Source organism: Chiloscyllium punctatum, chromosome 8 (genome assembly GCF_047496795.1).
Source record: "Chiloscyllium punctatum isolate Juve2018m chromosome 8, sChiPun1.3, whole genome shotgun sequence".
Lineage (NCBI taxonomy): Eukaryota > Metazoa > Chordata > Chondrichthyes > Orectolobiformes > Hemiscylliidae > Chiloscyllium > Chiloscyllium punctatum.
The window spans coordinates 15,097,457-15,121,282 of NC_092746.1; the positions used below are offsets into that span (position 1 = coordinate 15,097,457).

General features: G+C 41.1%; 1 protein-coding gene across 4 annotated transcripts in view; it reads left to right on the plus strand.

The window, feature by feature from the left end:
- The first annotated feature begins 3,403 nt into the window (after nt 1–3,403).
- Nucleotides 3,404–23,826, plus strand: part of LOC140480385 (triple functional domain protein) — a 588,738-nt gene continuing 568,315 nt past the window's right edge. For 2 of the 4 annotated variants that reach the window (XM_072575174.1, XM_072575175.1), the window contains exon 1: nt 3,406–3,659. In XM_072575174.1, the coding sequence (XP_072431275.1) occupies nt 3,593–3,659 (67 nt within the window). In that variant the 5' untranslated portion in view covers nt 3,406–3,592. Of the gene's footprint in view, nt 3,660–23,826 lie in introns of all 4 variants that reach the window. The other 2 variants (XM_072575178.1, XM_072575177.1) reach the window with 2 other exon arrangements.

A 23,826-nucleotide genomic window follows, 5' to 3' on the forward strand; every position in this document is an offset into this window, starting at 1 on the left:
TTATGCTTTGGTCTTTTGCTCTAATCTGTACTTTGTCAAAATGGACAACTTTGCCCATTCACCTGTCTATCAGAATCCTTTTGTAATTTTACACTATCATTTACACTATCTACATTCTCACCTAATTTTGGATTTGACTTCCTATGCCATGAACCAAGTTGTTAATAAATAATGAGTAATTGAGAAATACCACAGACCACATTCTGCCCATTTGAGTACTAACCATTATCACTACTTTCTGTTGCCTGCCACACAAGCAATTTCCCAGTCATGTCAGTAGTTTGTCCTCCATTCTGTAGACTTCTATTTTAATTAATAATCTCTTAAGTGGCACTTTGTGGACTTCCAGAAGTCACTTAACATAAACAGCTTCTGTAGACATTCCCCATTCCATTGCCAGGGAGCTTATTTTCTAAACGCCAAAGTCTTTTCCCCAGGTAAGGGGAATCCAAAACTGGTTGGTGTAGGTTTAAGGTGAGAGAGGAAAAATTTAAAAGGGACCAGAGGGTCATGCATTTATGAAATGAGCTGCCAGAGGAAGTGATGGAGGCTGGTACAAGTACACCATATAAAGGTATCCCGATTGGTATATGAATAGGAAGGGTTTAGAGGGATATGGGCCAAATTCTGGCAAATGGGACTAGATTAAATTAGTATATGTGGTCAGCATGGATGAGTTAGACTGAAAAGTCTGTTACCATGCTACACATCTGTAAAATTCTATGATTCTATAGTTGGACATGATCTTATCACAAATTCATGCTGGCTCTCCCTAATTAACTGAAAATTGGCAAGGCGTGCCTTGATTATAGACTCCAACAATTTTCCTGATATTAGGCTAACCGGTCTGTAATTCCCTGGTTTTCTTCCTTTTTCCATGTTAAAAAACAGAGTGACATGTGCAATGTTACATTCCGGAGGGATAACTCCTATATCTAGGGAACTCTGGAAATCTATGTTTAGGGTATCTGCAATGTGCTCTACTACTACTATTAACAGCCTCTGGAAACCATCATGTTCTGGAGATTTGTCATCCATTAATTTCATTAATAGCCTGATAACCAATATTTTATTAACATTAGTTTTATTCAATCCCTGATGCTGATCCACTATTAATTTCCTTGCAACTTCTCTAAAGCTTTCCTCCTTTTTGTATTTTAATTACTGAGGCAAAGTCACCATTCAACATATCTGCCATTTCCCTATATTCAGAGACAATATTCCCACTTTCAGTGGGTCAACATTGCTCATAGCCCACCTTCTGTTTTTGTAAACAGAAATTTTTTCTTGTTGATTTGAAAGAAGTTTCCATTCATAGTCCCTTTTAGTAGCTCTTGTAAGCTGCTTTATAGTCCTTTTGCATGTTTCCCATTTGGTAGGATATGTACATTTTTTTCTGAAAGCCCTTTTCTTTTAATTTGTATCCTTATACCCATCATCGTTTGTGGCTATTTTGTTTGGTGTTCTGTTGTTTTACAAGTTATGAATTTGTCTCATCCTTCAAATGTTTTCTAAACAATCTCTTCAAAAATGTTAATATATACTTCTGGAATAGATGGGACTGGACCCCAGGTCTCATAGATCAGAGGCAGGGACAGTATCACCACACCACAAGAGCTCCATTTGGCTCAGCCCAGTTAATCCAGATTCTGAAGAGGAATCACTTGACTGAATCTTTAATGCTGCTTTCTCTTCATAGATGCTGCCAGATGAGTAAGTACCTTCAACCATTTTCTGAATCCACAGTTTAGGGTCCGAGATGTACGATGCGGAAACAGATCCTTCAACTCATCCAAGCTGACCACTTATCCTAAATTAATTCAGACTCATTTGCCAGCATTTGGTGATATCCCTCAACCCTTCCTATTTATATTGCTATCCAGATGCCTTTCAAATATTGTAATTGTACAAGCCTCCAGCACTTCTGCTGGCAGGTCATTCCATATATGCACCAATCTCTGCATTTTAAAAAAACCCCTCAATTCCTTTCAAATCTTTCCCTTTTCACCTTAAACTTATGTCCTCCAGTTTTGGACTCCCATACCCTGGGGAAAAGACCTTGACAATTCATCCTACTCATACCCTTCAAGATTTTATAAACTTCTGTAAGGTCTCTGACGTGCCAAGGAAAATAGCCCCAGCCTATTTAGCCTCTCCCTATCACTCAAACTCGAACCATGGCAACATCCTTATAAACCTTTTCTGAACCCTTTCAAGTTTCACAACATCTTTGTTATAGCAGGGAGACCAGAATTGAATGCAGTGTTCCAAAAGCAGCCTAACCAATGTTCTGTACTGTCGCAACATGATTTCCCAACTCCTGTACTCAGTACACTGACCAAGAAAGGCAAGCGTGCCAAATGCCTCTCTACCTGGGACTCCACTTTCAAGCATCTGCACTGCAAGACCTTACCATTAAATGTATAAGTCCTGCTCTGATTTGCCCTTCCAAACTACCTCACATCTATTTAGATTAAATTCCGTTTGCCACTTATTGTTCTATCTGCCCAAGTGCCTTTTTACTCAGGTAACCTCAATTACTGTCCACTGCACCACCAATTTTGGGGTCACCTGCAAACTTACTACATTCGCATCCAAATTATTTTTATAAATAACAAAAAGCAGTTTTATTTGTTATACTTTAGTGAACAGTTCTTTTATAATTTATTTGTATTAATGCGTAATTGTATTTCTACATTATAAATGCATTTCATTCACATTGTGTTTGCCCTATTGCTCTTACATCGACCAATAGACTGTGCAGCTGAATGTCATAAAATGTTCCAACTCTTAAATGGTTTGGATTGTGTATTTATAACATAAATGTACAATGTTCTGAATGTATGAAATATTTAGTTATGTTTTGTCGATGCATATTCATTTGCACGAGTTTAAAATGAAGAGATCCAATTCGTAAAGTTGCGTATATTTTCATTTTTTTCCCTAAATATGCTTTGTGACATTTGTTCAGCTCATGGATACGTTTTGAATATGCAAATTTGTGAATTAGGTAGTTCTATTGCAGTATAACCGTTCGCATGTTCACATTTACATTGCGTAGTTGTGGCTTTAGTTACTGTGACTGTTTTCCAATTTGAGGAATTTCGGTCTCTCTCGAATGCGCTCATACCTTCGGTATGACAACATGACAGTATCACATTGGTGAATTTTAACTGCCCCTGCCTCGGTGCATCCCTTCCACCTGAAGTCTGTACCCCTCTAGATGTGTGCCATCGGGATCAATTCACATGCACGTTGACGTTTGTGTCTGCTGGCGCAACCTCGGTGCTGGGTTTGCACCTTTGGGTTGGGATGCTGCGCGCCGGCTCCGTCCTGCTGGAGGAGCAGTGACCTTGGGACGGCTGGAGTTCCGGAAGTTGCCGAGGTTTGCCGATGTTTTTCCGGACGGGTGAGTCACGGCTCCAAGATGGAGGAGAGCTGGTAGAGGTGGCAGCGCTCGCTCGCGCTCTCGCTCCCTCCGCGCGGTCGGTTGGCAGTTAGGATTTAAGGATCGACATCACCCCTCCCCTTCCCCGCGCGCTCCGCTCCGCCGGAGGGACTGTTAACCGGACAGACCGAGGCCGCCGCCGACATGAGCTCCGCAGAGGGGGCGGAGGACCCCGCCGGGGACGCCGATATCGCCGCGTTTTTCCGAGCTGGTGAGTGAGTGGGAGACGCGGGACTGCAGCCCTGGGCTCTCCCGGAGCACAGGGATGGGCCAGGCCCGGAAACCGGGCCCACACACACACACACTGTGGCAGATGCAGGACGAGAAGGATCGGGCTGGAGGAAATTTTAGGAATCGAAGGCTGCACAAGGAAATAGAAAAGACCTGGGAGGAAACGGAGAGGGGGGGGGGGGGGGGGTGGGGAAGGAGTGGTGGTGGTGAGGAGGGGTGTTTAAAAAAGGCAATGGGGAGGCTGCACTGAAAGAATGACGAAGATGCTCACGATGATTGGGGGGGGGGGGGGGGTGGGGGGCGATGGTGTGGGGAAAGTGTGTGCCAGAACCGAAGTAGTCGCGAAATAAAGGAAACCGTTTGAAACGGGCTGGAGGTAAAGTCGAAGAGAATGGGAAACTTCAAGCGCATGAGAGAGGGAAGGTAGATATCAGACTGTTCGGGGCGGGTGGTCGAGAGGGATGCCAGGGATTTCGTGAGCTGGGATAACTTGTTGGGATTTGTAGCTGACGGATCCCGTGGAGACTCCGGTTGATACCAGCAATCACCAAGCCTGACTATGATTCTGACCGGGTACGGATTATGCCAACCCTTCAGCCGGTCTTCTAGCTTGATAGGTTGATTTTTTACATTTCCCACGCCAGGTCAGATTTTCTAACCAATTCCAAAAGCTGGCTTGAGATGGCCACAGAGAACGAATTGAAACTGGGATATTTTGACTTGAGGTTCAGCACTAAAATGAACAATGTACCAACCAACATTATAAAGGAGATGTCAAAGAAAGCTGAGTGATGGAGGGAAATAGAATTGGACACTTGGAGTCAGCAAGTCTAAATTGGAGTAAGACAATGGTGAGAGAAATGACAAAGTAATGGAAGACAAAGTGTGGTGAAATAGAAATATAATTTTGAAGTGAGAATAAGAGGATTGGGAGAGAAAAACAAAGGTGGACTAGGGAGCTAAACAGGCTCTGAATAATGTGATGTTAAACGGAGACTTGAAGGGAGATGAGATGGATTAATAAAATGTGTAAAAATGGAGGGTAAGGAGTCTCATGTGATTACTGTTGGAGAAACTTGGACATAGATTTCAAATGTGGGTTGGAGGTGAGAAGTACGGTAGGGCAAGAGCAAGATAATGAAAATTATTGGTAAAGGAATACTGTGGTTGTTAAAATTGTAAATAAGAAATTGATGATATTGGGAATACTGAGCGGGTCAGGAAGTATCTGTGGAAAGAGAAGAGGTTAAACGAGAGCAGTTTGGTTCTTATTCCAGAAAGGGATCATAGCTTCCTCTAAATTCATCATTTTCTATTGAATGTAGGAACCTTTTGTAGAAACTGCTGACTTTGTTTACACGTCTCGGAGGTGAGAAAGGTATGTATGGCGTGGTCCTACAAGCAATGTGAGGATCAAGGAGTCAGTCTCTTTTCAGATAGGGAATTGTGACAAACTGAAACATTTTTGCAAGTTAGGTGAGGTCAGTCTGGATTTTAAGATTTGCATTGAGAGGTGCAGCTGACTTCAGTCTAAGTAGTTGTTTTTCTGATCAGTTATTTTGTTAGTGTGGGCATAACTTGAAGGTTAACTAGTAATGCCATCATTTTAAGACTGGCCTGAATCACTGAACCTTCTAATTGAATGTGGCAGGTTTTCATGTTCAGCCATTAGCCTAATTTGCAAAAGAGTTTGAGCAGCTATTGATGTGTTTCTATATGGAAATTTTGATGGGATAACAAAGAAAATGGACGGGCAAACACATTTTTGGCTTTTGCATATCAATATTCAAAATTAGTATTACTTTTACTTTGGGGGTTAAATGTGTTACCCATTGGGTTCTTGAGTCTGTTAGCAATTGTCATTGTTTTTAGAGTGGAGCTGAGGGGTCTATTTCTTATGTAAAAGTTGAAAATCTGAATATTTTTGAATAATGTTTGTAGAAGTCAAAGATAACTTTCTCTTGTCTGTACTTGGTTGGTGAAGTTCTCAGCTGTGAATGGCCCTAATATTTCATAAAGCTGAAAAAATAACTCTGGTTGATGTTGGATGAATGTTTCTTAAGCTTGTTTTATTACTGAAATTTGTTGAACCTTCTGGAATTTGCTGTTTTTGAGGATGTAAAACGTGTTAAAAATACACCATAGCAATTATGGCTCTGACATTTGAACACCTTTCACAGTCTGATTTGTGTACTGTGAAAAAGAGAATCCGATTTGGAAAAGTTTAAGTAGTCTGCAGCATTATCTGGCTTCTGTTGAAATTCGTTATTTCCATTAAATTAATAGACTCCTCATTTAGATAAAAAGACTGTGTTTTATTTTTGCTTAAACTGCTTAAACCTTTTGATGGCTATCTTTGAACCTAATAATATTGTACACATTTCATGTCAGTAGAAGCACACAGTCTGACCCTAAAAAACGGATTGTCTTGCATTTGAATGCTGATACTTTCAGAACTCAGACTGGTTTGCCTTTGTTGGTATCTGATTCAGAAAACCTTAAGAACTTACCATCATTCCTTTTACCTGAATATTGCTCATTCTTGTAGTTTAACTCTGACTGTTGCGAATTGTAACAATTTTCAGACTGGAGGCCTGTGACCAGTATTGTGCCACAGAGATTGGTGCTGGGTCCACTGCTTTTTGATGTTTATATAAATGTGAACATTGGGGGTGTGGCAGGTAGCAAAGAAGATTATTTCAGAGTACAGTGGGATCTTGATCAGATGGGCCAATGGGCTGAGGAGTGGCGGATAGAATTCAGTTTAGGTGAATGTGAGGTCCTGCATTTTGGAAATGTAAGTCAGGGCATGACTTATACATTTAATGGTAAGGTCCTGAAGAAAGTTTCTGAACAAAGAGACCTTGGAGTGCAAGTTCATAGTTCCTTGAAAGTGGAGTCACAGGTACATAGGACAGTGTAGAAGGTGTTTGGTATGGTTTCCTTTATTGGTCAGTGCATTTGAGTGTTGGAGTTGGGAAGTCATGTTGCGGCTATACAGGGCATTGGTCAGACCACTTTTGGAATACTGTGTGCAATTCCGGTCTCCCTGCTATAGGAAGAATGGTGTAAAACTTGAAAGAGTTCAGAAAAGGTTTACAAGGATGTTGCCAGGGTTAGAGGGTTTGAGCTATAGAGAGAGGCTGAAAAGGCTGGGGCTATTTTTCCTGGAGCGTTTGAGGCTGAAAGGTGGCATTAAAGAGGTTGATAAAATCATGAGGGGCATGGTAGGGTAAAAAGACAAGTCTTTTCCCAGGGGTGGGGGAATCAAAGCTGAAGGGCATAGGTTTAAGGTGAGAAGGGAAAGAGTTGAAAGGAAACTGAGCTGCCAGAAGAAGTGGTGAAGGCTGGTACAATTACACCAATTAAAAAGCATCTGGATGGGTATATGAATAGGAAAGGTTTAGGGGGATATTTGCCAAATACTGGAAAATGAGATGACATTTATATAGGATATCTGGTCGGCATGGATGAAATGGACCAACGGGTCCGTTTCCATGCTGTAAATCTCTGACTCTCTGGTTCTAAGTCTTCCTGTTTACTGATTTTATGAAGTATAGTGCACACAGGTTAAAACCTTGTTAGAAGTGAAGTGTTTCTAATATTGCATTTTTTGGACTGTGTTTTTATCTTTCAGTGCCTCCCCTCCAACCCCACCCCATCCAAATTCCTGATGAAGGGCTTATGCCCGAAATGTCGAATCTTCCCGCTCCTCTGATGCAGCCTGACCTGTGCTTTTCCAGCACCACAATTGTTGACTCTGTAGATCTATGTTAACTAAATGTTCTAAACACATTTAGTATTCTTGAAGTGTATTACAAGGAAGCCTTGCATGCATTTGATCCTTCCTGGAAAAAGAATAGTAATAGTACAGTAATTGGGGTTAATATTCATTGATTTAAAGTTTTTTTCACTATAATAAGTCATTGATGGCTTCCACTAACATATGCCAAATTTCACCTGAATGAGAGTGAAATGTTCTTTTTCTTCAAATAAAATCTAAATATATGGTTCAGTTAAATTCTGATATCAAATTTAAATTATGAAAAATATTGTTCTATTTTGCGGTTACAGTTTGTATTTAGAAGTTTGTAGAATACATTGCTTTATTATGCACCCTCCACCTCCTTGGTGGAGGAGTGTCTTGGGATTCCAGCTTCTGTATGGCAAAACTGCCTTTCCATTGTCTATCATTTTGCAAATTCTCAATGCAAATTGCCATCACTTATCGTGAAATGAACTGACTGAATAGTAAATCAATGTAGCTCCATTTAATGGGAAACTTAAAAATGTGCAATTTCATTTTTTGGTTTATTAAATTTGGTGCTCATAGAAATCCCCTGGTATCGATTAGTTTAGATGGCTGGATGGTTGGTGTTTTGTTGCAAAGTAATGCCAACAGCATGGATTCAATTTGGAGAAGATGAGGTCTGCAGATGTTGAAGATCAGAGTCAAAAAGTGTGGTGCTGGAAAAGCACAGCGAGGCAGGCAGCATCCAAAGGAACAGGGGAGTCGATGTTCTGAGCATAAGTTGTTCATCAGGAATCTGGTTTCTGATGAACAGCTTATGCTCGAAACATCGACTTTCCTGTTCCTCGGATGCTGCCTGACCGGCTGTGCTTTTCCAGCACCACACTTTTCAACAGCATGGATTGAGTTCCCACACTGAGCTTACTATGAAGGACTGTACTTCTCAACTTCTCCCCACACCTAAGGTGTGATAACTCTATGGTTAAACCACCAATAATTGTCCCTTTGTAATAAGAACAGCTTCTGGTCCAGTAGGACTAGTCAATTTTACCTTTCAGCCATCAGGCAGATGAAAGGGTACGCGGTAAATACTGACATTAAATTCTTCACTGAAGATGAGCGTTGGTCTTTCAGCTATTTATTTAGTGTATGTTGACTTGCATTATTTTAGCTATACTCTGAACATTGGCTTTAAATTTCTTCAGGATTGTTGAATATAGAAAATTTACTATTGGCTTATAATTATAGATTTGCAAAGAAGCTACAGCACAGGCTATTCAGCTTAACTAATATGTACAGCTATTTATACTCCAAACAAGTCTCCTCCAAATTCTTTTCACTTTTTAGAAAATCTTTGTCATCTAGAATGAGATCCACAATCAAAGAAGTTAATTTTCAATGCCAGTTAGGTCGCTTGGCAATGATTAAGATTTTTAACTTATTTTAAAAATTAGTGCAATAGAGTAGATGAGTTCTTAATTTTGCTGGTGAATCAATCACATGATAGAATATAATGTAGGAAAATGGGAAGTTATGCACTTTTGTAGGAAGCATGGGGGAGCTAAATATTATTTAAATGGAGAAAGACTGCAGAAAGTTACAAAACAAAGGGATTTGGGTGACCTCAAAATCCCTACAGTATGGAAACCAGGCCATTAGGCCCAAAAAGTCCACATCAACCCTCTGAAGGATAACTCACCCAGATCCATTTCCCTACCCTATTACTCTACATTTTACTTCTGACTAATGTTCCTAACCTACACATCCTGAACACTATGGGCAATTTAGCAAGGCCAATTCTCCTAACCTGCACATCTTTGGATTGTGGGAGGAAACTGGAGCACCTGGAGGAAGCCCACACAGACAGTCGCCCGAGGGTGGAATTAAACCTGGGACTCTGGGAGGCAGTAATGCTAACCACTCAGCCACCGTGTCGTCCTGCATGAATCACAAAATAGCTAACATTCAAGTTCAACTGGGAAAGCAAATGGAATGTTGATGTTGGCCTATATTTCAAAGAGAATGGAATATAAAAGTAGGGAGGTATTCAAGGCAGTAATCAGACTGCAACTGAAATACTGTGAACAATTTGGGCCCTTATCTAAGGAAAAATGTACTGGCATTGTGAAGACAGTCTGGAGAAAGTTCATTATGCTGATACCAAGTACAGCAAGACTCTAGTGAGGAGATGCTGGGTAGATTGGGCCTGTAATAATAAACTGCACAAGGTTCTTGGGAGACTTGACAGTGTAGATGTAGAAAAGGTTGTTTTTTTCTAGTGAATGAATCTCGGACCAGAAGGCATTCTCTCAGGTTGCACATTTAAGAGACAGAACTGAGGAAGAGTCACTTGACCTGAAATGTTAACTCTTGATTTCTTTCCACACATGGTGCCAGACCTGCTGAAAATTTCCAGTAATTTTTTTTCTTTTGATTCTGGTTTACAGCATATGCAGTTCTTTCCGTTTTTATTGCACATTTAAGACACAGGTGAGGAGTTTCTTCTGAGGGTTGTAAATCTGTGAAATTCTTTACTATGGTGGGGGGGGCTGTTGAGGTTGTGTTAGTTATATTTAGTTAAAGCTGAGAGATTCTTAATCAGCATGGGAATCAAAGGTTGTGGGTTATCAGATCAACCATGATCTCATTCAGTAGAAGGGCAGACTGAATAGGCTGAATGGCTTACGTCCCCTAGATCTTATGGTCTTAATACAACACCACACCCATCTTCTGTCTGAATGCTGAGTTTCTTGACTGGATCCCATATAGAAAAGTTTTGGGGACTAAGGCAACTTGGGCAGCAACTTCCTAATCTAACTGCAGATGTCTCACTAATCTTTAAAGGTAACCTCGCTAGTATTTTTAATGTGAAAATCTGGGCCGTGTTCTCCAAACATACTTACCAAGCCATTTGTAATTTTAAAGATCTCTATCGGGTCACCTCTGTCTTTTCTTGTCTAAAACACTGCAATCTAGTCAATCCTTCCTGATGGCGGTTGTGTCTCAGTTCTGATAAAAATCCTTGTCTGCACAAGAAAATAGTTTTATACTTTCTCCTATGCTTAATCTCCTTTCCCATGATATTGGTATCAAAATTGTGCACAGTTCGCGAAGTATCACTTGACCACCTAACTACCCTAAATTTGAAATGTGTACTTCTGGAAATTAAATCTCTGATTTGTTAGCATTTTCTAATTATTTAGCTGATCTGCAGTCCTACTTCAAATAACTTGTTAGCGTTGTTGGCCTTTGCTCTTCTTGACCATTCATTTTTTTTGAGGTGTAGATGATGGTTTTTTTCATTCCTGCCAAAGTGTAGCACTTCATATTTACCTAGGGTTCATTTCCCACTTAACTGCTCATTTTCTAAGACTTCTAATAGTGCATTCTTGCCCAGTGTTAATTCTGCCCTCGCAATTTTGTAACATCTAAATTTTGATATTGTTTGTTTTTACATCACATTAATTCAAGTTCTAAGTAACCACGGTGCCAGTACTGATCCTGTGAGCACTGCTTTCTATCTTGCTTCAATCAGATCAACTATCTTTTTTGCTATTCTCTGTTTTTGCTCGCCCTTCTTAGCTAATATGCTGTCTCATCAATAATCAGTCCTTTATTTCACAATACCCAATTTTGGGCCCAATTCTGCTATAGTTTATCAAAAGCCTTTTGAAAATCGAAGTATATGCCATCAACTGAATTACTCTTTCCATTACCTCTTCAAATAATTCTTTAAGGTTAGGTAAGCATGACTTTGTCTTTCTGAATTCATGTTGACCATCATTTTCCTCTGTTGTCTTGTTCTTCTATCACTTTTTAAGTAAAGTCCCAATGTCTTTCCTATCAATTAGTCCATATTTTTTTCCAAATGAAGCAACATCAGCTGTTCACTCGTTTGGCAATATTCCCTCTTCCCTTGAGTTTTATTTGGTGGCTGTCCTGGCTCCTCAGTTGTTTGGTTGAGTGTGTATTGCTACATACCATCCATCAGAGAGCTTTATCCTCTTTTTAGTTTTGCTAGTTTATCAATACATACATCCTTTCAGTCCAAACTATATTCATTTCAATGTCATCAAGTGAAATATATATTTCTTTACATTATTCAGTAAAAACTAATTGACCTTCTCCTTTATCATTCAATAATCCTATCCCTACTTAAATTTTCCTTTTAGTTTTATCTATGTAACAGGGTTATGTTGTTATTCCTTGATAATCTGATTTTGTATCTTCTCGTTGCCTGTGTGATAGAATTGGTTTCAGTATTCTCTCAAGTTCCTCAGATTCCTTTCTAAGACTGTAAGACATAGGAACAGCAGTGGGCCATTCGGCCCCTTTAGCTGCCTTCACCATTCGATAGGATCATAGCTGATTCAATATTCCTCATTTCTGCTTTCCTGCATTTTCCTTGTAATCCTTGATTCCTCTACTGATTTCACCTTTAAATAAACACGTTGCCTGCCTCCGTAGCTCTCTGTACAGAGTTCTAAAGACTTTCAGCTTTCTGCAAGAAGAAATTCCTCCTTATCTTAGTCTTAAATTGGCACCACTTTATTCTGAGGCTATGACCTTTGGACCTAGACTCTCCCATGAGGGGAAACATCTTTTCAGCATTTCCCCTGTCAAAACCCTTGAGAATCTTGTTAGCTTAATTGAGATTACCTATCATTCTTTTGAACTCCAGTGAGTAGAGTTCCAATCTGTTTAACTTTGACTCATAAGACAATCCCCTCTATACCAAGGATCATCCTACTGAATCTTCTCTGAACTGTCTCTAGTTAAATGATATCTTTGCTTAAATAAGGTGACCAAAACTGCTCTCAGTATTCTAGATGTGGTCTCACCACCAACTTTTACAATTGCAATAAGACTTCCTGACTCTTTTACTCCAATCCCCTTGAAATAAGGGTCAACATTCCATTAGCCTTTCTGATTACCTGCTGCACCTGTGTGTCAGTTTTGTGTTTCATGCATGAGTACCTCCAAGTCCCTTTTGTTTCACCCTTTTGAAAGTTTTCTCCATTTCAATAATACTGTTTGTTCTTTCTTTAGCTTCTAAGTACTTCCCTTTATGAAAATGCTGATTAGTTGATTTGAGGTTCTTTCTGAATAATGTTAATGGAAAGGATTTGATTCATTTTCAAGTAGACTTAGGACGTACCTCCCTGCCTTCTCCTTGAAAGTGGAAGGCAGTGGCAAAATACCACTGACAAAGAAGTGTCAAGCTCAATGGACTGGGTACAGCATTGGCAGATTGTGAACCAAGGAACCTCTTTCAGACATCAGCATCAGTACTGCACTGCCTTCGTCATAGACACATTCCTTTTGTAGCTGTGGATAATGGCCACCTTGAGCTGACTTTCTGGCCTCATCTCCCAACTTGCTTCACCCTGCCTTGTTGTTTTACCCCGTGCACCATCCAAAATCCACGGACTTGGTCTCCTGGCCTTGCATCCTCCTCCTGTTCTTATCTATAGCTCTAGGTCTACTTTGCTTTACTGCTAACTGCACACTTGGGTCTTTGCATTCCTCCTGAATTTGAAAAGGAAGTTCCAGATCCTTAGTTGTTCTGCCATTAGTTCTTGCAGTAATTTAGTAGTACTATAGAATTTTACATTTTTAAGTTATTTTAATGGTTATTTTGTTTACTAGTATTTGAATTCAGCCATTTAAAGTATAAGTAGTACTGTATTTCATCTTAGAGGTGCAGCTACCATGTTCATTTTTCACTCTTCTAAGGAAAACAGAACCTAATTCCAATTTTAATGTTGATTCTTAAGAGAACCAATGGTTCACTTAAAGTCTTTGCAACTTTAAGTGAAATTTTTAGGAATGCAAGTCTGATTTTTTTTTCACACTAACATGCAAAGCAGGCCCCTTGAACTGCTCTATTATATTGGCGTCACTCCCCACCTTTTCCTCTGCTGCATTGATGCCTGCATTGGCGTCACCTTGTGCTCTCATGAGGAGGTTAAACAGTTCACCACCTTCACCACCACATTCCACCCCGACTTTAAATTCACCTGGACCATCTTTGACACCTCTCTCCCCTTTCCTGGACCTCTCCATCTCCATCAACGGTGACTGACTTACCACTGACATTTTCTACAAACCCACTGACTCCCACAGCTAACTGGATTACACCTCCTCCCACCCTGCCTACTGCAAAAATGCTATCCCTTATTCCCAATTCTTTTGCTTCCGCTGCATCTGCTCCCAGGAGGACCATTTCCACCACAGAACATACCAGATGGCCTCCTTCTTTAAAGACTGCAATTTCCCCTCTTACATGATGGTTGATACCCTCCAACGCATCTCAACCACTTCCTGCATTTTTGCCCTCGAACCCCACCCCTCCAACCACAACAAGGCAGAACCCCCGGTCCTTACCTTCCATCCCACCAACCTCCGTATACATCGCGTTATCCTCTGCCAGTTCCGCCACCTACAAACGGACTCCACCATCAGAGAAATATTTCCCTCCCGACCCCTATTTACTTTCCGTAAAGACCGTTCCCTCCGTGACTACCTTGTCAGGTCCATGCCTCCCCCCCCCCCCCCCCCCCCCCCCCCCCCCCCCAATCCTCCCAGCCTCATTCCTGATTAAGGGCTTTTGCCCAAAACATCGATTCTCCTGCTCCTCGGATACTGCCTGACCTGCTGTGCTTTTCCAGCACTGCACTCTTGACTTTATTCTCCAGCATAGTCCTCACTTTCACTTAATTAAGGGAAAAGCCAACTTCAGTGGAGTTAGAATAGATCAGGATCAAATAAATTAGAGTCAAAGGTGGGTCGAGAGAGCAGTGCAGATGTAAGATACGGGAGCAGAGATGGTTACTTTAGGCCTGTTGAGTTTGTTCTGCCATTCAGGAAGATCATGACTCAAATGATTAATACGTTCCTGCCATGTTCCATTACCCTTTCACATTCTTGCTTAACAAGAATCTATCTACCATTGCCTGAAGAATATTCTAAAATTCTGTACCACTCCCTTTGAGGAACAGAGTTTCAAAAAACTCATGATCCACTGAGAAAAAATTCTCATCTTTCTTAAATGAATGATTTTTTTTAAAACCTTGACCCTATGTACTATATTCTACACAGGTGGAAGTGTTCTTTCAATATGCAACCTGCAATCACCTCAGGATCTTATAGATTTTAATCAAGTCTCATTTTACTTCCAAATTCTAGTGGATACAAGTCTCGCCTTTCTTCCTACAACAACCTATCAATTCCAGGTATTAGTGTGGTAAATCTTCTCTGAACTGCTAGTAATGTGTTTTCATCAAGGAGATCAATACTGTACCGAGAACTGAATCATTGCCTCCCTTTTTTACATTCATTTATTGCAAAAGGATTTGATAACATCCCATTAATTGTCCTAAGTACTTGCTGTACTTGTAATGTAGCTCATGCATTTGGACACCAAGATCCCTCTGCACTTTAGAGCTTTGCAATCTCCAACCATTTAGATAATTTGCTTAATTTTTAACTTTTGTAGACAATTTTGTATTTACCCACATTATACATCACTTGCTAGCTTTTTTCATGTCCATTTCCCTTTGTAGCCTCCTGATATCCTCTTCACAGTACTCTGCCCTCTAGTATTGCATTGTCAGCAAATTTAACAACCATACCTTTATTCGTGTCATTTTGCCTAAATCGTGGAAAATGTGGCTAACCACTTAATACATCTTGCCAACCAGAAAATTACCCATTTCTGTCTTCACTTTTTTTGTTAGCTGGCCAGCCTCTTATCCATGAGCCTTTATTTTCCATAATAACCTTTGATCACAGGAGCGGTGAAAAACTAATAAGAGAAACAGTGAGTTTGAAAAAGACTGGAAGCTTTCGTAAAAGGGAGTACCAAAGTCTTTACAAGATGATGTACAGGAAAGGAATAGTAAAAAGAAATTTGGGACCAAAAGATGCATTTACACCTGGCCAAAGAACCTGGTTGAGATATTAACTGAATGGAGACAATACAGTGGAAGAAAGCGTTCTTCTCAAAAAAGGCACAAGAACGGGAGGACATAGATTTAAAGTGATGTGCAAAAGATGCAACAGTGATGTGAGAAAAAATGTTTTTATATAGTGAGTAGTTAAGGTGTGGATGCACTGTCTGGAAATTGAGACACAGAAAATAGAGGCAGGAGTCATCTGTTTGGATCTTTGAATTTGCTCTGCCATTTAATATGATCGTGGCTGATCCTCTAATTGCGTACCTGGTTCTTGCTTTCTCTCCATATCCTTTGATCCCTTTAGCTCTGAGAACTATATCTAACGTTCAGTGATTTGGCCTCAACCACAATTCCACAGGCTCGCCACTCTCTGGGTGGAAAGATTTCTCATCTCGGTCCTAAATAGTTCCACGTCCGTAAAATATAATCCCTGGTTCTGGACTGTCTGCTCATCAGGAACAACGTCCCTGTGACACCCTGTCAGAATTTTATAGGCCTCTGAGATCCCCTCTCAATTTTTTCAAAATGTTAGTGAATATAGTCCTAACTGATCCAGTCTCTCTTCATATGTCAGTCTTGTCATGCCACAAATCAATCTGGTGAATCATAATCACTCACTCCATTGCTAGAACATCTTCCTTCAGGTAAGAAAAGCAAAATTGCGCACAATACTCCAGGTGGTCTCACCAAAGCCATGTATAATTACAGTAAGACATCCCTGCTCCTCGACTTGAATCTTGTCATTGCAGGCTAGCATACCATTTGTCATTATCATATGTAATGATGGTATTGGTGTAGGTACTCTAAGTCTTGCGGTGGTTGTCATGACAGGGTTGTACTATGTGGTGGTCGACGTTGTCCTGAAACTCAGGCAGTTTGCTATGACCAATGATCAATTTAAGATTTGGTTGTTTAAAGGTGAGAAGTGGAGGTGTAGGGAAGGTCTTGGAGAGGTGCTTACTCCTGGGAGGTACTGGACAATGAAGGGTTTCCTATCGGTTGCAACCCTGTCTCTCCTGAGGAGGTCATTATGGTTTCTTGCTGTGGCACATCAGAATTGGCAATTAGTGAGTTGAGCATTGTACCCTGTTCTTATGAGGGCATCCTTGAGTACCTTCAGGTGTTTGTCACATTCCTCCTTATTTGAACAGATCCTTTGTATGCATAGGGCTTGTCAGTAGGGAATGGCTATTTTAATTTGAGTAGGGTAGATGCTAGAGAAGCGAACCATTGTGACCACTTCACTGGTGAGCGACATTCAGCCTCAGACCTTCGGGCGACCATCCTCCAAGGCAGACTTTTGGACAGGCAACAATGCAAATTGGCTGAGCAGAAGCTGATAGCCAAATTTGCTACTTATGGGGATAGCCTCAATGGGACCTTGGATTCATGTCACATTGCACTACGTGCCTGTGTACATGTGCCCCCCCCTCCATGCATGCACCCCCCCCACATGCACCCTTTACCAAGCTTGTGCAAACGCGCGCACACACTCTCATGTTCATATACATGCACATGCGCACTCGCACTGGCTCTGTCTCTTTTTTTCATGGGGTGAATTTGTATTTGCAGATACATTCTATTTTGTTCAAAAAATGCAGAACCTGCAGGCGGTCAATCCATGTCATATTTTGTAAATTCCACTTTGGAAATAGAACCAGTCTGACTCAAGATTGGGATACAGACAGACTCAAACCTCACACCTTTAATACTTTGTCTGAGCTGAGATGTCACCTTTTGATATAAAACCTTAAAGTATCTTGAGAATATGACTTAAAAGAAGTTCTGGGATTTACATATTAAAGAACCAAAACCAGCCAACCCATTCTAAAAGATGGAAGACTTAACAATCTACTATGTTTGTTCAATATATCATTTCAGCTGTATGAGACTGTAGTCTTTTGGTATAAATTGTATCTTATGGCCCTGCTTCACAACAACGTGATGAAGAAGCAGTGCTTTGAAAGCTAGTGCTTCCAAATAAACCTGTTTAACTATAACCTGGTATTGTGTGATTTTTAACTTTGTTCCCTTTCAAATAGCTGTCTAACTTGAATAATGTGTAACAATACAGCAAGAAAGCTGGAGAATGGGACTCCGTCATAATATTCATTCGGAGAGCTGTGCTGGGCCATTTGGGCCCCTTTTATGTTGTAACAAGTCTGTTCACGTGCTTGGGTTGGTGCAACTCCAACAACATTCTGAGTGATTGGCACTGCATCCATTGCCTTGAACATTTGTTTCCTTCACCAATGTCATACTCTGGCTGTAATTTACAGCATGTACTGTGCAACTCACCAAGAGTGCTTTAACAGCGTCTCCCAGTTTGTGACCTGTGCCACCTAGAGTGACCAGGGTGGCTGATGTGTGGAAGTGCCAAGTACCTAAGTCACATGCCATCCTGACTTGGAAATATATTGTCATTCCTGTATCCTTGCTGGATGAAAGTCCTGGTACTTTACAGGAACACTCATAAAACAAATATGCCACTGAGACACATTGGGTCAGATGACTGGAATCTTAGTCAAACAAGCTGATTTTAAGGAGACAGTTAGAAGAATGCAAAGAATCGTGAAGCATTTCCAGAACTTAAGCCTGTTATGACCAAAAGCATAGATGCCAGTGTTGAAGTGATTTCAGTTTGGGATTTTCAAGTGACCAGCATTAGATGGGCACAGATATCTTGGAGAGTTGAGCAGCTGGTAAAGATAATCACTGTATGGAGTGGTGAGATTTGGAAGCAAGGGTAGATATTTTAAAATAAAAATGTTGCTTGAGCAGGAACTAATTTGGGTCATTGTCAGAAGAAATGTTGTGAATGGGATTGGATTGTGAGCGGCAAGTTTTCTGGGTGACCTCAAGATTATGAAGGGTAGAAAGTACGAGACCAGCCAGTAGTCTGTTGGCATATTTAGGGTAGAGATAATGAATGAGCGCTAGTTGAGTTGAGATGGAGTGAAATTAGGCATTATTGCAGAGTTGGGAGGGATACATGCTGCAAATGTTGGTGTAAAATGTAACATGCAAGTCATGAACATTTTGACTTCTAGTCTTGGAGTGTTGTCAGGGAGAAGGATGAGTTCATTAGCAAGGGAATGGAATTTGGAGCATGGAAAATAGACTGTGGTCTGGAAGATGGATGTAGGTGATGAGTGATACAAGATATTGATCACAAGTGGAGTTGCCTTTTGCTGCTATGATGGAACTAGCAAAATCGCATTAAATAGCAAGGTTTGGGGATGCCTGTGTTTGGGGAGTTTACATTCTGAGTTCACATGGAAATGAAATTTGAAGCATACAAAGTAGTTTGGTCAAGAGACTGAAAGGTGAAAGCTATACATATCTTGGAAGAGAACATTTTTATTATACTTTGATGAATGGTAATTTTGAATGAAAGGACGAGATATTCACAGAAGAACATCCCGGACGAGTGAGATGTGTTGTCTGGCATTAAGTTTTAGGTGAATGCCTTAGTGTTTTTGATGGGGCAAGTGATGGTGGGACATGCAGGCTTCATTAAAGGAAATGTATTATTACCCCGCAATTAGGTTTCTGTTAAAGATGTGATTTCATAAGATATATGGCTGTGGAACAGGCCACTCGATCCAACTAATGTTTGAACGCCATTCAAGCCCTCTTGTCTTTCCTCCCCTCTGAGTATATCAACTTGATGCCTTAAAAAGCTTTTGGAGCTTCATATGTGCATTTACACCAGTGGTTTCCATCTCTCTCAGTATCATAAGACTAGAAGCTCCAGGAGCAGAATTAGACCATTCAATCAATTAGTCTGTTCTGCTTTTTGATCATGGTTGGTAGGTTTCTCAAGAGTGTGGTGCTGCAAAAGCACAGCAGGTCAGGCAGCACCTGAGCATTAGGGGCATCAAAGTTTTGCGCATATGCCCTTCTCAATGAAGGACTTATACCCAAAACTTCGATTGTCCTGCTCTTCGGATGCTGCCTAACGTGCTGTGCTTTTCCAGCACCACACTAACTCTGACCTCCAGCGTCTGTGATCCTCACTTTCTCCTGTTTTGTTTCTCAACCCCATTCTCCTTCCTTCCTCCTGCAAGCCTTGATCCCCTCACAGATCCAGAGCTGGCCAGTGGAATCCAGATGCCCAGGTAATGTTCTGGGAGCTTGGATTCAAATCCCATCATGACAAATAATAGAATTTGAAATTAATAAAAATCTATCTCCATCTTAAAGACACTTGATCACTTGGCCTCCAAGACTTCTGTAGCATTGAGTTCTCTAGACTCACCATCTGAGGAGGTTCCTCCTGATCTCCATTCTAAAGTGTCGTCCCTTTACTCTAAGGCTGCGCCTTTGGGTCATAGTCTGTTTTACTAGTAGAAACATAACATAACATAAGAAATAGCATGAGTAGGCCTTCTGACCCATTGAGCCTGCTCTGCCATTCAATAGAATCATGGCTGATCTTGTCATGGACTCAGGTCCACTTATCCACCTGCTCACCATCACCCTTAATTCCTTTATTATTCAAAAATCTATCTATCCTTGCCTTAAAAAATATTCAGTGAGTTGTCTCAACTACTTCACTGAGCAGAGAATTCTATAGATTCACAGATGGATGAAGAAGTTATTCATCAACTCAGTCCGAAATCTGCTTTTTGTTATGAGGCTCTGGCTCCTAGTTTGTTTCACCTATTGGTGAAAACAACCTCCTGCTTGTATCTTATCTAGCCCCTTCATTGTTTTATGTTTCTGTGAGATCATCCTCATTCTTCTAGATTCCAATGAGTATAGTCCCAGTCTACTCAATCTCTCCTCATAAGCAAACTCTCTGAATTCCAGAATCAACATAGTCAATCCCCTCTTCACTTCTTCCAATGCCAGTGAAGCCTTTGTCAAGTAAGGAGACCAAAACCTCTCCTCAGTACTCCAGGTGTGGCCTCACTAGCACTCTATCCATCCGCAGCACAACTTCATCCCTCTACCAATGAAGGACAATGTTCCATTTGCCTAGACAGTGAGGCATATAGGTTACATGACACAGGAATTGCATAAAGCAAGATCAACACTAACAAGATCAGCTTTGTTTGAAGTTAGTGTCTGTTTATCGGTCTAATAATAGCAGGGACGAAACTTTCTTGAACCTGTTGGTGGTTATTCAAGCTTCTGTATCTTCTGCCTAATGGGAAAGATTGTAGGAGAGCATCATCAGGTTGGGAGGGGTCTTTAATGTTGGTAGCCTTTCTGTGGCAGAATTATAGAGATGTACAGCATGGAAACAGACCCTTCGGTCCAACATGTCCATGCTGACCTGATATCCCAACCCAATCTAGTCCTACCTGCCAGCATCCAGCCCATATCCCTCCAAACCCTTCCTATTTGTATATCCATTCAGATGCCTTTTAAATGTTGCAATTGTACTAGCCTCCACCACTTCCTCTGGCAGCCCACTCCACACACATGCCATCTTCTGCTTCAAAAAGTTGCCCTTTAGGTCTCTTTTATATCTGTCTCCTCTCATCCTAAACCTATGCCCTCTAGTTTGGACTCTGCCACACCAGGGAAAAGGCCTTGCCTATTTACCCTATCCATGCCCTCATGATTTTATTAACCTCTATAAGGTCACTCCTTCACCTCCGCTCCAGGGAAAACAGTCCCAGCCTATTCAATGTCTCCCTATAGCTCAAATCCTCCAACCTTGGTAACATCCTTGTGAATCTTTTCTGAACCCTTTCAGGTTTCACAACATCCTTCCAATAGAAGGGAGACCAGAATTGCATGCAATATTCCAAAAGTGTCCTAACCACTGTCCTGTACAGCTGCAAAATGACTTCCCTATGCCTGTACCCAGTAATCTGGCCAATAAGGGAAAGCATACCAAATGCCAGCTTCACTATCCTATCTACCTGCGATTCTACGTTCAAGGAACCTGCACTCCAAGGTTTCTTTGTATTAATTATCTATACATTATATAATTAATTATACAATATATTATAAATATAAGTAATTATATAATTAATTAATTATATATTAAGTGTATAAGTCCTGCTCTGATTTGCTTTCCCAAAATGCATCACCTCGCATTTATCTAAATTATCCATCTGCCGCTCTCCAGCCCATTGACTCAGCTGATCAGGAACCCATTGTAATCCGAGGTAACCTTTTTCGCTGTTCACTACACCTCCAATTTTGGCAAACTTACTAACTATAACTAACTCTTCAGCTCATCTCCAAATCTTTTATGTAAATGACAAAAAGTAGTGGACCCGCACTGATGCTTGTGGCGCTCCACTGGTCACAAGTCTCCAATCTGAAAAATAGTCCTTCACCAACACCCTCTGTCTTCTACCTTTGAGCCAGTTTGGTATCCAAATGTTTTGTTCTCCCTGTATTCCATGAGATCTAACCTTGCTAACCAATCTCCCATTGGGAACCTTGTTGAACGCCTTACCTAGGTCCATGTAGATCGCGTCTACCTCTCTGCCCTCATCACTCCTCTTTGTAACTTCTTCCAAAAACTCAACCAAGTTTGTAAGACATGATTTCACACACACAAGGCCATGTTGACTATCCCTAATCACTCCTTGCCTTTCCAAATACATGTACATCCTGTCCCTCAGGATCCCCTCAAGCAACTTTTCTACCACTGACGTCGGGCTCACTGGTCTATAGTTCCCTGACTTGTCCTTACCACCCTTCTTAAACAGTGGCACCATGTTAGCCAACCTCCCATCTCCGACACCTCACTTGTGACAATCGATAATATGAACATCTCAGCAAGAGGCCCAGCAATCCTTCCCTAACTTCCCTCAAGAGTTCGAGGGTACACCTGATCAGGTCCTGGGGAATTATCCACTTTTATGTGTTTGAACACCTCCACACTTCCTCTTCTGTAATATGGGCATTTTTCGAGATGTCACCATCTATTTTCCGACATTCTATACCTTCCATGTCCTTTTCCACAATAAACACTAATTCAAAATACTCGTTTAGTATATCTCCCATTGCCTGCGGCTCCACACAAAGGTTGTCTTGCTGATCTTTGAGGGGCCCTATTCTCTCCCTAGTTACCCTTTTGTCCTTATTGTATTTGTAAAAACCCTTTGGATACTCCTTAACTCTGTTTGCCAAAGCTATCTCATATCCCCTTTTTTCCCTCCTGATTTCCCTCTTAAGTATACCCCTAGAGAGAGGCTGAACAGACTGGAGCTTTTTTCCCTGGAGTATCGGAGGCTGAGGGGTGACCTTAGAGATTTACAAAATTGAGGGGCATTGGTAGGATGAATAGACAAAATCTTTTCCCTGGGATCGGGAGTCCAGAACTAGAGGGCATAGGTTTAGGGTGAGAGGGGAAAGATATAAAAGAGACCTAAGGGGCAATGTTTTCACGCAGAGGGTGGTACGTGTATGGAATGAGCTGCCAGAGGAAGTGGTGGAGGCTGGTACAGTTGCAATATTTAAGAGGCATTTGAATGGGTATATGAATAGGAAGGGTTTGAAGGGATATGGGCCGGGTGCTGGCAGGTGGAACCAGATTGTGTTGGGATAACTGGTCAGCATGGACGGATTGGACTGAAGGGGTCTGTTTCCATGCTGTACATCTCTATGACTCTTATGACTCTACTGCCTTTGTACTCTTTGAAGGATTCACTCGATCCATCCTGTTTATACCTGATATATGCTGCTTTCTTTCTCTTAACCAAACCCTCAATTTCTTTAGTCATCCAGCACTCTCTATACCTACCAGCCTTTCCTTTCACCCTAACTTTCATCTCATTTCTGAAGGCTTTTCATTTTCCAGCCATCCCTTTACCTGCAAGCGTCTGCCCCCAATTGGCTTTTGAAAGTTCTTGCCTAATTCCGTGAAAAGCGGCCTTTCTCCAATTTAGAACTACAACTTTTGGATCCGGTCTATCCTTTTTCAACACTATTCTAAAACTAATAGAGTTATGGTCGCTGGCCCCTAAGTGCTCCCCCACTGACATCTCAGTCACCTGTCCTGCCTTATTTCCCAAGAGTAGGTCAAATTTTGCACCTTCTCTCGTAAGTACATCCACATACTGAATCATAAAATTTTCTTGTACACACTTAACAAGTTCCTCTCCATCTAAACCCTTAACACAATGGCACTCCCAGTCTATGTTTGGAAAGTAAAAATCCCCTACCATAACGCCCCTATTATTCTTTCAAATAACTGAGATCTCCTTACAAATTTGTTTCTCAATTTCCCTCTGACTATTAAGGGGAATAATACAATCACAATAAGGTGATCATCCCTTTATTATTTGTCAGTTCCACCGAAATAACTTTGGAGTCCATGGATGGGAGGTTGGCTTCCGTGATGGGGTCTGGGCTATGCACGCAACCTTCTGTAGTTTCTTAAGTTCCTAGGCAGAGCAGTTGCCATACCAGGCCATTATGCACTTGGAGAGTATGCTTTCTATATGCACCTGTAAAAGTTGGTG